Source organism: Lontra canadensis, unplaced genomic scaffold (genome assembly GCF_010015895.1).
Source record: "Lontra canadensis isolate GAN:19392208 unplaced genomic scaffold, GSC_riverotter_1.0 scaffold43, whole genome shotgun sequence".
Classification (NCBI taxonomy): domain Eukaryota; kingdom Metazoa; phylum Chordata; class Mammalia; order Carnivora; family Mustelidae; genus Lontra; species Lontra canadensis.
In genome coordinates this window covers 9795579-9808790 of record NW_022631037.1, presented here as the reverse complement: position 1 = coordinate 9808790, position 13212 = coordinate 9795579, and the positions used below count along the sequence as shown (strand labels likewise).

General features: G+C 39.6%; 1 protein-coding gene across 9 annotated transcripts in view; it reads right to left on the bottom strand.

Annotated features, from left to right (window-relative positions):
• SPAG9 (sperm associated antigen 9) overlaps window positions 1–13212 on the bottom strand; it is a 138343-nt gene that overhangs the window by 57754 nt on the left and 67377 nt on the right. For all 9 annotated transcript variants that reach the window (XM_032872042.1, XM_032872044.1, XM_032872043.1 and 6 more), the window contains one exon: window positions 12692–12842. In XM_032872042.1, coding sequence (XP_032727933.1) covers window positions 12692–12842 — 151 coding nt within the window. The remainder of the gene's footprint in view (window positions 1–12691; window positions 12843–13212) is intronic.

Sequence of the window (13212 nt, the reverse complement as noted above, 5' to 3'; positions counted from 1 at the left end):
TCCACACTCAGCATGGGGTCTGCTTGTGATTCTCTCTCCCTCTCCCTTTGCCCCTCCTCTCACTCCTGCATGAGCACACTCTCTCTTGATTAATAAAATCTTGACAGAAGTAAAGAAAGGCTCCAGTGTAGAGTTTTCCTAAGTAGCCTGTCTGCCTTCATTTGAAATAAGCTAAATAAAGGGGCAAGCAACTCTATTACATAAGCCTGTTTTGTTTTTTTTTTAAATATTTTATTTATTTATTTGAGAGAGACACAGTGAGAGAGAGCATGAGCGAGGAGAAGGTCAGAGGGAGAAGCAGACTCCCCGTGGAGCTGGGAGCCCGATGCGGGACTCGATCCCGGGACTCTGGGGTCATGACCTGAGCTGAAGGCAGTCGTCCAACCAACTGAGCCACCCAGGCGTCCCATAAGCCTGTTTTTTATGATTCAAAGATTTTAGGCCTAATGAAGGAAAAGACAAAATTACAAAAACCAGCCCCATGCATCCCCACTCTAACATTTAGCACCTTATATTTTAATTTTTATGTTTATATTTCTTTCCCCACAAGTAAAAGTAAAATGTCTAAAGCAGTGGTTAAGCTCTTTTGATTTACAACTCTATGGCATAACAGAACCACAAAATTCTATATGTACATATATTTTCTGGAAAGTTTCATAACTATGATTCCTAAAGGACTTTGTTACCCAAAAAACACTAAGAACCCTAATTCTAGACACAATTAGATGAAATTAATCTAGATGTTAATTATACTGTAGGTTTGAGAAAATTCTGATTATTAAAGGAGAGGTATGAATTTCCTAACCCGGAGGGTATTTTTGAAGAAAGGGGACACTTTCACTGTCACAAATCAGCTAAGAGTTTCCAAGGACCTGGATGGGCAGGGGACCTAACCCACAGTGAGTGGGGAAAAAGCCTTGTTTTTATACCCCTAATGCCCAGGGTATCAAGCCTGACATGAAGAAGGCTCACAACAGATGTTTGCTGACTAAAGCTGAACAGTGCCCTGACTGAAGCTTAAGAAATCTGTTCAACCAGGGAGACAGTCGACAGTATAATGACACACTGGGGCTGTCTCCAGGATACGTACAAGTTATATACATTATGTCCTGAGGAAGGTATTTATGCAAATTTGTGCAAGGGTATTTGTGTGTCCCCTACCTAAAGCTGGATAGATGGAAACAGGCTGAACTTTCATAGGATTTACTTATATTTTCTCTCCTTCATTTTATTGTTAAAGATTTTATTTATTTGACAGAGAGAGAGCATGCATGTGCACAAGCAGGGGGAACAACAGGCAGAGGGAGAGGGAGAAGCAGACTCCCCACTCCCCCCGACATGGGCCTCCATTCCAAGACCCAGGGATCATGACCAACTGACCGAGAGGCACCCCCCTCTCCTTTATTTTAAAATGCTGTCTTTAGGGGAGGAGTAATTTATAGGTTACAGTAAAGAACTAGCAACCACCACAGAAACAATGGTTCTCTTGTATTTCAGTGAAAAACATCAGTAGTCTTTCAAACTGAGCACTAGATGTCTTAATAATAGCAGCTGAATAAGTAACCAATAGTTAATTGAGTTTCTACACTTTTTGTACGGTGAGTTGAAACACCATTCTCACCTCCTGTTCTACAGCCTTCAGTGGTTCAGGACTACTGCTGACCTGGAAAGAAAGAAAGCATATACAAGAGAAAACAAGATCCTGTATTTACTAGGTGTTAGCATATTTCTAAGTTATTTTTGGCTTGCTCTAGCTCTCAGGATAATAAGATCTTTGTAATCTACTATGTTAAAGTGAGGGTCTGGGGGGTCTGTTTTGATTTGGCTTAAAAACATCTCCTTCAAGCTCCTCAAAAAGTTGAAAACAGAGCTACCCTATGACCCAGCAATTGCACTACTGGGTATTTACACTAAAGATACAACTGTAGTGATCCGAAGGGGCACCTGCACTCGAATGTTTATAGCAGCAATGTCCACAATAGCCAAACTATGGAAAGAGCCCAGATGTCCAACACCGGATGAATGAATAGAGAAGATGTGGTATGTGTGTGTGTGTGTGTGTATGTCTATATATATAGACACACATACACACACACAATGGTATACTACTTAGCCAACAAAAAATGAAATCTTGTCATTTGGAATGATGTGGATGCAACTACAGGGTATTATGCTAAGTGAGGTTAAGTCAGAGAAAGACAAATTACCATATGGTTTCACTTGTATGTGGAATTTAAGAAACAAAATAGAGGAGTATGGGGGAAAGGAGGGAAAAATAAAGTAAGACGAAATCAGAGAGAGAGACAAACAACAAGAGACTCTTAATCATAGGAAACAAACAGAATTACTAGAGGGGAGAGGGTGGAGGATGGGGTAACTGGGTGATGGACTTTAAGGAGGACATGGGATATAATAAGCACTGGGTATTATGTAAGACTGATGAATCACTGACCTCTACCTCTGAAACTAATAATACATTATATGTTAATTAACAGACTTTAAGTTTTTAAGAAAGTACAAGACACACACACGAAATAAGATAAAAACACCTCCTTCAACCCTCTAGTTTAAAAGATATGGTTCAGGGGCCACATTTTTTTTTTTTTTTTTTAAATTTTATTTATTTGTTTGACAGAGAGAGAGAGACAGAGAGAGGGAACACAGCGGGAGTGGGAGAGGGAGAGGGAGAAGCAGGCTTCCTGACGAGCAGAGAGCCCGATGTAAGGCTCCATCCCAGGATGCTGGTATCATGACCTGAGCGGAAGGCAGATGCTTAACCAACTGAGCCACCCAGGTGCCCCCCGCCCTTTTTAAATACTTTATTTATTTGTGAGAGAGAGAGAGAGAGAGAGAGAGAGAGAGTCAGTCCATGCACAAGCAGGGGGAGCACCAGAGGGAGAGGGAGAAACGGGCTCCCTGTTGAGCAGGGAGCCTGATGCAGGGTTCCATTCCAGGACACTGGGATGACGACATGAGCCACCCAGGCGCCCTGAGACAAATGTTTCTCTTAAAACACAAAGCAACCAGAAGCTCTAAATATTCTAGGTCTGGAAACTCATCAAAGTCTTCTTGAAAGATTAAAATATGGCTGTGGGCTCTCTGTTAATTCTCTCAAAAAGCCACAGATAAGCAAGGCATGATTCACTTTATAGAAATCAGACCGCCTCTCAAGGTTTGTTTATATGATCTCTGCTTCTGGGTTATCATCATCTTTAACCCTTCTCAACTATTCAATTTATCAAAAGCTGGTGGGGGGATTGGGTGGCTCGCTCTCTCTATAGAAATGGAAAGACCGCAAACACACATTTTTTCATGAAAAACAAAAAGCAAGCAGTAGGAAAATACTTAAAGCATATAGCATTTATCTTACAAAGATATTATGAGTGTGTATTATCTATGTGCATATGTAAAAGAAAAAGGTCTGAAGGATAGATACACCAACTACTCATAATGCCTGGGGGGAAAGTAGTGGAATTTAGAGTTGGAGAAACTTTATTTTTGGTCTAGATTGTTTAATATTATTTAAAATTGGGAAACTGCATTAACATTTAAAAATGTTATCCTGTTTTATAAAACATTTGGATTCTGAGAACACTTATAATATCACTTCTAGTATCTGGCATAGTGGGCACTCAATAAATATTATATAAGGCAAAAAGAAGGTAATTTGTTTTCAACAGGTAATTATTAAAGTTATTTTTCCTATTCTAAAAGCTTGTTTAAATATTTAATATCAATAAGAATATAATAAATGCTTATGTTGTCAATTACTTCAAAAGAAGCCACCTTTGAAACATAGCTTTAAAAACCATCATTTTAAGGGGCGCCTGGGTGGCTCAGTAGGTTAAGCCTCTGCCTTCGGCTCAGGTCATGATCTCAGGGTCCTGGGATCGAGTCCCGCATCGGGCTCTCTGCTCAGCAGGGGGCCTGCTTCCCTCTCTCTCTCTCTCTCTCTCTCTCTGCCTGCCTCTCTACTTGTGATCTCTGTCAAATAAATAAAATCTTAAAAAAAAAAACCATCATTTTAAAATAGTACTATTTAGATACTTACCAATTTCTGTTCTCAACAAACATTAGCATCTTAGGCAACACACAATCCAGTAAATATGTCAAAAAGAAAAAAAAAAACTCACTTTAAACACCCACTAAGAAAGATCTGGTTCCAGTCTCCTGTATCTTACAATTTTGTCAATTATACTTCAACAAAGATGAAGGAATGAATGAACAAGTGAATAAATAAATAGGGAGAAAATACTAAAAAATTAAAAGGAGTATACTTGCAACCATTTCTCTCTTCAAACCCCAACCCAGAGCTGTGGATGGTTCCTGAACTTATCAAATGAGGATATATGTGAGTAATAAAGTTTACAAATAAAAATTGAAGTTACAGAAGAAAATCGTTATCCTTTGTCACAAGCAAAATCATGAAATATTAAAACATACAATCCATTTTTCTTAAAATTCTATTTTTATTTTATCCTATTCTAAACACAAATACAAAAATCCAAAAGGACATAATACACAACAGAAATGAATGGAAAACCACAACATAAACATCAAAGAAAGAGCCTAGAAACAATCACATTTCAAGCAACAAGCATATTTAGTGCCTAGATATTGGTTCCTAAACACAAGAACCAGGGCTCCCGGGAGCAGCGGCAGACTGTAGGGCTGGGACACAGAAAACACTAAGAGCCTGGAGCATCTTATGGTGCCAGGAAAATACTCAAAGTATGGAGTATGTTGAAAAGATACGTAAGTCTACCTGAAAAAGCTCCTGATTCCAAAGCTGGAACAATTAGAGCAATAAAATAATTGACAGTCACATTCTATTAACAATTGCCTTTGTAGGAGACCCTTCAAAGAAGAAAAATATTTTGAAGGAGTATATATCCAATCTGTAGCCACTCATACACACATCCATCTTCAGGCATGCGCACGTGCATACACACATACAGGTGCACACACATCCATGTGTGTATAACCTACAGAATAAAATAAATGTCCGTGAGTTCAAACAAAAAAAGAAGAAAGGAAAGAAGGGCCGGAGGAAGTCCTCACATTTACAGAAGAATTCCACGAAGAAAATAGAAAATAACCATTGGAACATCACAGTAATAACTGTTAAGATCCAGTCACGGATACTAAAATAAGTGGATAAAAGTTTGAAGAAAAACACGATATTCGCACATTCTCGGAGTGTATCTACCAAGATACTTTAAAAAAAATTATTAATTTAGAGAGAAAGAGTGTGCACACGCATGCACAAGAGCAAGGGGGAAGGGCAGAGGGAGAGAGAGTAAGAGAATCTCAAGCAGACTCCCTGCTGAGTGCAGGGCCAGCTGTGGGGCTCAAACTCACAACCCTGAGATCACGACCTAGGCCAAAACCAAGAGTCAGAGGCTTAACCAATGCGCCAGCCAGGCACCCCACCCCCAAGATCCTTATTAATTATAAGGGGAAAAACAGTACCTACAGCAGAGAAATCTAGCACACACCAGCTAAACCAAGCAGTCAAGGTTAATAACCACCATGAAGGCGTATTGCTTCTCGCCAAAAATATATGATCTCAATCTAGTCATGAGAAATCATTGGAGAAGGTCAACCTGTGGTGCATTTTACAATATAATTAGCCAATGCTCCTTGTGCCCCAAGATCAAGACTGAGGAACTGTCACATGTTGGAAGAAACCGAGAAGACAAAGCTCAGTGCAATGTGGGATCCTAGACTGGATCCTGGAACAGAAGACAGTAATAGGAAAAACTCATAAAACCCAAATATAAGCCTACAGTTTAGCTAATAATACTGTACCAATGTCAACTGTCTTAGTTTTAATAATGGTATACACTATGGTAGTTAACACTTGCTGATGATGGGTGATGAGTACAAAGGAACTCTGCACTGTTTTTGCAACTTTTCTTAAAGTCTAAAATATTTCAAAAGAAAGTTAAAATACTGAGAGCTCTAATGTTTTAGAAATGTTTAGTTACACATTTTATAATAGGAATCTTAATCACAAAAGAAACAGGAGTAAGTTTCCACTACTATAGAAATCCAAGTTTGGAAAAACTAAAGAAATAGGAACTAAATTGTTAGCCACAAATGGAGGAGGATGGAAAATTCTTCTGAACAAGAATGCTGGCTCTGTTTAGCCATTTCCTGTTCTGTATGCTAAGCACATCCCCTGAAGAATGCAGCACACATTGACCACTGGCTTTACATACCAAACCCTGCTGACAAGAGCTTCTCACAGCCTTCTACTCAAGTATTTCAAGTCATATGGTTTTAGAATAACTCTTAAAATTCTGACAAGTAGGCATCCATCCAATTGCTTTTTATTTGAAATTATTTTTCTCAGTTCTAAAAGTCACATTCTACTAACAATCACCTTTGAAGGAGACCCTTCAAAGAAGAAAATATTTTGAGGGAGTATATATCCAATATGTAGCCACTCACACATCCACCTTTAGGCATGCATAGGTACGTAAACACATACAGGTGTACACACATCCATGTGTGTATATGTGAAACTAGATGGTCGGGGCGCCTGGGTGGCTCAATGGGTTAAGCATCTGCCTTTGGGGGGCGCCTGGGTGGCTCAGTGGGTTAAAGCCTCTGCCTTCAGCTCGGGTCGTGATCCCAGGGTCCTGAGATCGAGCCCCGCATCGGGCTCCCTGCTCGGCAGGGAGCCTGCTTCCCACTCTCCTACTCCCTGTGCTTGTGTTCCCTCTCTCGCTGTGTTCTCTCTGTCAAATAAATAAATAAAATATTAAAAAAAAAAAAAAAAAAGCATCTGCCTTTGGCTCAGGTCATGATCCCAGAGTCCTGGGATCGAGCTCCGCATCGGGCTCTCTGCTCCGCGGGGAACCTGCTCCCCCCGGCCCACCCCCGGCGTCTACTTGTGATCTCTGTCAAATAAATAAATAAATAAAACCTTTAAAAAAATAAAAAAAGAAAGAAAGAAAGAAAGAAACTAGATGGCATCTGTGAAATCACTGGCAAATTGATACCAACCAAGGTCTGGAAAACAGCATGAAAATTCTATGTACAGGATTCTTAAAATGATACCTAAAACACGTCATTCTCTTTCCATATCTGGACACAAGGAAGGGCCATCTGAACTCTAAACGTGTAAAGCGATAAAGAATTTGAACAACATCGCTGGGTGAAAGGACAAGTGGGTTTTGGCAGGCAATTTGGCATATCCATCAAAATCTTAAATACACATTTTGATTCCGCAATCCCACTTACGGGAATCATAAATACAAGTATATAATTATGTATAATTCAATACGGCATTGTTTATAATAGCAAAGAACTAGGAAAAACTGAGGTGTCCCATCAACAAAGTAGACTTTAGTAGATCACTCCCTCCACGATTCTGATGTGTCATATCAGTGATCGTCCTTCACTCCCTTGTTTTCAATTTCTCTTTCTACTGGACTCTTGAAAGCACACAGAACAACCCAGAGTCTCCCATTCTAAGAGTAGCATTTCTACCACTCTCCTGACTCAAGTTACCCTTTTCCCTCTTCCCATTACAACCACCTGTCTGAGTCCTGACACTTTTTATGACTCATGTTCACTCCTGTTACTGGTCCTGCAACTTAAACCGCACAAACCTATACCTACAAATTGACAAATTCAATCCTCATGGTACTTGACTTATCCATACCAGATGACCCTGCTAACAACGGCTTCCGTTCTCAAGTTCTCTGGTCCTTTGCATTTCTGAGGCCACAGTCTTTTATGGTCTCTCTTCTCTGCCACTTCCGGCCAATGCTCTTCTTTCCCTGTACATCTTCTGCTTCTCCATTCCAGGTTGCCCCCCCATTCCCACTCTGTGGATGCTCCCCTCCTCATCTGCTCAAGCTCCCACACCCTATGCCTGGACTGCCTTTCCTTGGGGAAGCCCTCATCACCCTGATTAAGATGTAACACCCTCATCACCCTGATTAAGATCTAACACCCAGGCTGCCCCTTCGCATGGATGTCCTTCAACTGCTGGGGCCCTGACTCTACACCAGCCTATCCCTAGATGGATATACTCCTGGACCTTGCTCAGGTTATATATACCTGCCCCCATTCCCACCCCACTTCACCCTATGGATGCTTAACCTTGCTTTGCCCTACCAACCAGCTTCTGGGCTGAACTGTGCAGAAAGGAAAGAGGAAGGGCAGATAATGCAATACTACAACATGTAAGTAATTACAGCTTTATAGGAACCTTTAATATCTAGCAGGGCAAGTTCTTTTTCTTATTGTTCTTCTTCAGGACTGTCTCAGGTTATTCTTGGCCTTTTCTTCTCCAATTCCTTCCTTCTTTGCCTCTTATTTGTGAATATAATTCAGTTGGATGAACAATCCTACCTTAAATGTTTTTTGCTCATTCCCACCTTTAGCACTTTTTTTTCCCCAAAGATTTGATTTATTTATGATAGAGAGATCACAAGTAGGCAAAGAGGCAGGCTCCCTGTTGAGCAGGGAGCCTGAGGCAGGGCTCGATCCCAGGACTCTGAGATCATGACCCAAGCCGAAGACAGAGACTTAATCCACTGAGCTACCCAGGTGCCTCCACCTTTAGCACTTTTATAATACATTTTAGACAGAACCACAGGGGTGACTCAACACAAATTGCTTTTTACCTATTTCACTAGAAGTACCCCCAGTAAGACATCTCTGCTAATGATGCAATATAAACTCCTCTGCTTCCTACTGATCTCTAAACTAGATCTGAGGGCCGTTAATGAGGTGTCAGATGAGGCTTCGTGTAAGCTGTGGCATTTTGATTAGCCATCAAAGAAGGTTATTTCTACTAGTGGTGACCTAAGCAGGACATAAATATATATGTGGGAAAACTATAAAAGAATGCAAATGGATTCAGCAGCATAGAGCTCAGGAAAAGCATCAGGGTTGGAGATTCAAATTGGTGACCAATGTATGGAGGGCATTTGCAGACCTGAGCTACCCGGATTATGTAGAGAGAAGCTTAAAGCTCTGGGGAACTCCAACTGAAGAAGTCCAGGACCCATAAGGGGATGCAGTGTCCTGGGGGCAAAATGAAGAGAGCATTTCAAGAAGCAGGAAGTATTCAAATGTGTCAAATGACGCTACAAGGCAGGGTGGGAATGAGAATTTCCAAGTATATTTAGAGGGGAAACCTGACAAAAGGCATGTCAGCACAGCAGTTAAGACTAAAAGTCTCAAAGGAGAGGATGGGTGAAAACAACCATTTCTCAAACATTCCAGTCTGCCCCTGCCACAGGGCCTTTCCATGCACTTGTACATCCCTCGTGTCAGGGTGCATATCACCTTGTCCAAGAAGCCTTCCTTTTTGCCACCCTAAAGCAAGCATTCCACCCTACTTACTCTCGCCCCTTAACTTGCTTTTTTGAAACAGTACATCACACACACACACATTCACGTGTGCACACACACACAGCAGTACATCTCAATATTTTAAATCTATTGCTTTATTTATTTGTTAATCTCTCCCAGAAGAATATGATACAGGGAGGCACAGTATGTACGAACACTTCTTTTTATGCGTACACTTTTCTAGATGTATCATTCCTGGGAGATTTTCCAGTACCTGAAGATACAATACCTTATAGGCTACAACTCTTCTCTCACAGTGAGAAATTTGCAATACAGCAACAAAGAAGGACCATAACATTACAATCATTGGCAAATCCCCTCTATTGCCACTCTTATGGCACAAAGCTTCCCGTAGTTCTATTTCCTTAAAGGTTATAACCCCATCATATGATTTTCTCACAGAACATTTCACCTTAACCTTACCTCACAGGAAAATGTGCTAGTAAAATTAATCTTAATTATAATTCTCACCTTCAATTTTTTCATAACAAAGGCAAAGCATGCCCTAAATATAGCTAGGTCATCCCCAAAATTCTCAGAGAAATGGAAGTTGTAGAAAACTTTAAATCAGACTAGCCCACTTCCTATCACACAAGGACACCAAGACCAGTGGGTATAAGAGACATGGTCCATAAGTGAACTCTTTTTTTTTTCTTTCATAAGTGAACTCTTAAACCCAACTCCTAGCCTTTCATAAAGTTAGAGAAAGACATCTCATTTATAACAAGAGGCCAGGTAAATAATAAAGTATGTCCTAATTATTAGACATACTTTACAAATCTGACTTTTGCTGTTTTGTAATACACCACTCCGCTCCTAGGAATTCATAGTTGTTGAGCCTTTATCTCATTTAGTGGCTCCGTGATCGGAGTAGAGAAAGAGAGAGAGAGAGGATTTTATTCTAGAAACTCTCTGGGAAATACTTGTCTTCATATCTCTAAAGAGGATACAAATAAAACCTCTCAGGCTTAAGTGCATATTAACAATCTGTTAATCAGTTTATAACTTTCAATAAAGTTCTGTCACAGCATGTTGCTGGATTAAAGCAACAAGAGAATTATAATAATCTTCTCTTTAAAGTTCCTTTTTGGAATATAATTAAAATATAGTTACCATATGGTATACATTTTTGATGTACTAAAAGTATCCCTCCTACTTAATTTTGTTTTGGGAAAGGGATATGGCAAGTAGGCGAATTGAGGGATGGGTGTTTTGGAATACCTAGTAAACCTAAAGGCAGGTTTTTAAAAAGAAGCCAGTGTGGCAGGAGGAGTAAAGAATTAGAGCATTTCCTAGCAGCATCACTGAGGACTGATACTGAGCAGCCAGCTGCATGATTAGCTTCTCATAAACTGAGCAACAAAGAAAAGAGCGGGGGAAAGGGGGAGGTCAGTCTTACTGTTAAAAATACTTTTCAGGGGGCATCTGGGTGGCTCAGTGGGTTGAAGCCTCTGCCCTTCGGCTCGGGTCATGATCTCAGGGTCCTGGGATCAAGACCCGCATCGGGTTTTCTGCTCAGCGGGGAGCCTGCTTCCTCCTCTCTCTGCCTGCCTCTCTGCCTACTTGTGATCTCTCTCTCTCTCTGTGTCAAATAAATAAATAAAATCTTTAAAAAAAAAAAAAACACTTTTCAGGGGGCGCCTGGGTGGTTCAGTGGGTTAAAGCCTCTGCCTTAGGCTCAGGTCATGATCCCAGGGTTCTGGAATCAAGCCCCTCATAGCATAGGGTTCTCTGTTCAGCAGGGAGCCTGCTTCCCCCTCTCTCTCTGCCTGCCACTCTGCCTATTTGTGATCTCTCTCTCTCTGTCAAATAAACAAATAAAAATAAAAAAAAAAATACTTTTCAGTGGGAGAAAAGCTATCAAATATTTATTGATTGCTTACTGTTTTGAGCACATTTCAAAAGGCAGTGAAATGATTCAAAATGCATCTACCTACTAGGGCTGACAGACCATTTATATTATCCCAAAAAAGTCTTCCTAACATATAAAACTAATTCATTCAACAAACACCTTCTGAGTGGCCACGACTAACTGCTACAGCAGTAAATAAACCACATGGACATTATTTTCTGAATGGAGAGAAAGAGACAAAGTAATTAAGTAAATGACTTAGTATTTTAAAAGTAGAAGGGCTTGGGGCGCCTGAGTGGCTCAGTGGGTTAAAGCCTCTGCCTTCGGCTCAGGTCATGATCCCAGAGTCCTGGGATCGAGCCCCGCATCAGGCTCTCTGCTTGGCAGGGAGCCTGCTTCCTCCTCTCTCTCTGCCTGCCTCTGCCTACTTGTGATCTCTCTCTCTGTCAAATAAATAAATAAAATGTTAAAAAAAAAAAAAAAAGTAGAAGGGCTATCTTTAAGCGCTTAGACCATAATAAGTACTTTGGAAAAAAAGAAAGGAAGAAAAGGAGGTAAGATGTAATTTATTTGTATTCATTAGAGGTGGCCTGTTTTATGATAGATGTTATAATACAACAAGATTCTTTTATAATCAATATTCTCTTTACAAAAATTGACTTTATAAGATATAGAATATAATTTTAACTTTTTTAAGTTTATGTATGTATACATATATATGTGTATGTATAATGTAATCTCTAGACTCCCATCATGGGGCTCAAACTTAAGACCCCAAGATCAAGAGCTGCACGCTCTTCTGAGCCAGCCAGGTGCCCCAACTTTAAATACTTTTTAAACTATTAGTATATCTTCCCTCTTAGAGTATATTATTAATTATACTTATATTCGATGGTATGTTCTTAGTCAGAAGTATAATATATAATGAACTAACACCAGGCCTTTTTACCTAAACACAATACTTTTGGATATTGCTTTATGAAGAGGTTTGAGGGGAAAAAAAAAAAAATCACGTTTGAAAAAAAAAAAAACAACAACAATGAAGCCTTACTAAATTGTGGAGCTTCCAACAGTGAGCCAAGGATTTCTGGTACCAATGATTTTAAATTCTAAAAAACATTATTACATTCACTAGTTATCCCACTTAAAACTTGTATGACCAAATAAATATCAAATAGAAATTTTGGTAATTAGTGTTATTAGTATATTAATCAAGATATAAAAATGCTTGACTTTGTTTTCCTATATAACTTGAAAAAGAATAGTAAAAACACAACTCTTTGGGAAGAACTCATTTCCAATTTAAAAGAAAGGCAAAAGATAAATAAATAAAAGGCATTAGTTTTCCATGATAACATGTATACAAACTTTCATTTTATTATGTTTTAGCTATCTAGTACTTCAATTTGGATACGAAAGTTTATACAATGTAAATTGAAGATTCGGCAGCATGAAGCTTACCTTCAGGCTAGTATGAGAACGAGGTTGACTTAATTCCTGAAATTTCCATTGCTCTGATCCAGGGGTCTCACCACCTTTCTGAGTGTCAGGTGTAAGCAATCCGTCTCCAGCAGGTAATGGGAAAATCCCTAATGATATAGGACGTTCTTTTCTATTGAAAAGGGGAGAAAAAAATTAAGCATTCATTCATTCCTTTTTAATTTCTGTTCATCATGACTATAAGTAATAAGCCTGGGATGTCACTGTTTTAGAATAATCACGCTTAAAAAATAACATCTGCCTATCTAGAGAAGTACACTTATCAAAGAAAAAGGATACTCTCAGAAGTTCAAATTAGCCCCAAGAAATTAACTAGGAAAAGTAGTAAACTAATAGTTTAGGAAATCTTGCAAGTTACCGATGAGTTCTTCCCTTAGGGAGCAGTCTCTGGTCTGGTTTCACAGGGACAAAAGCTACTAAATTTTCACTCATGCTTACATTAGCCCTAGGAAAACTGGCAACCTCCTCCTTTGGAAGTGAAT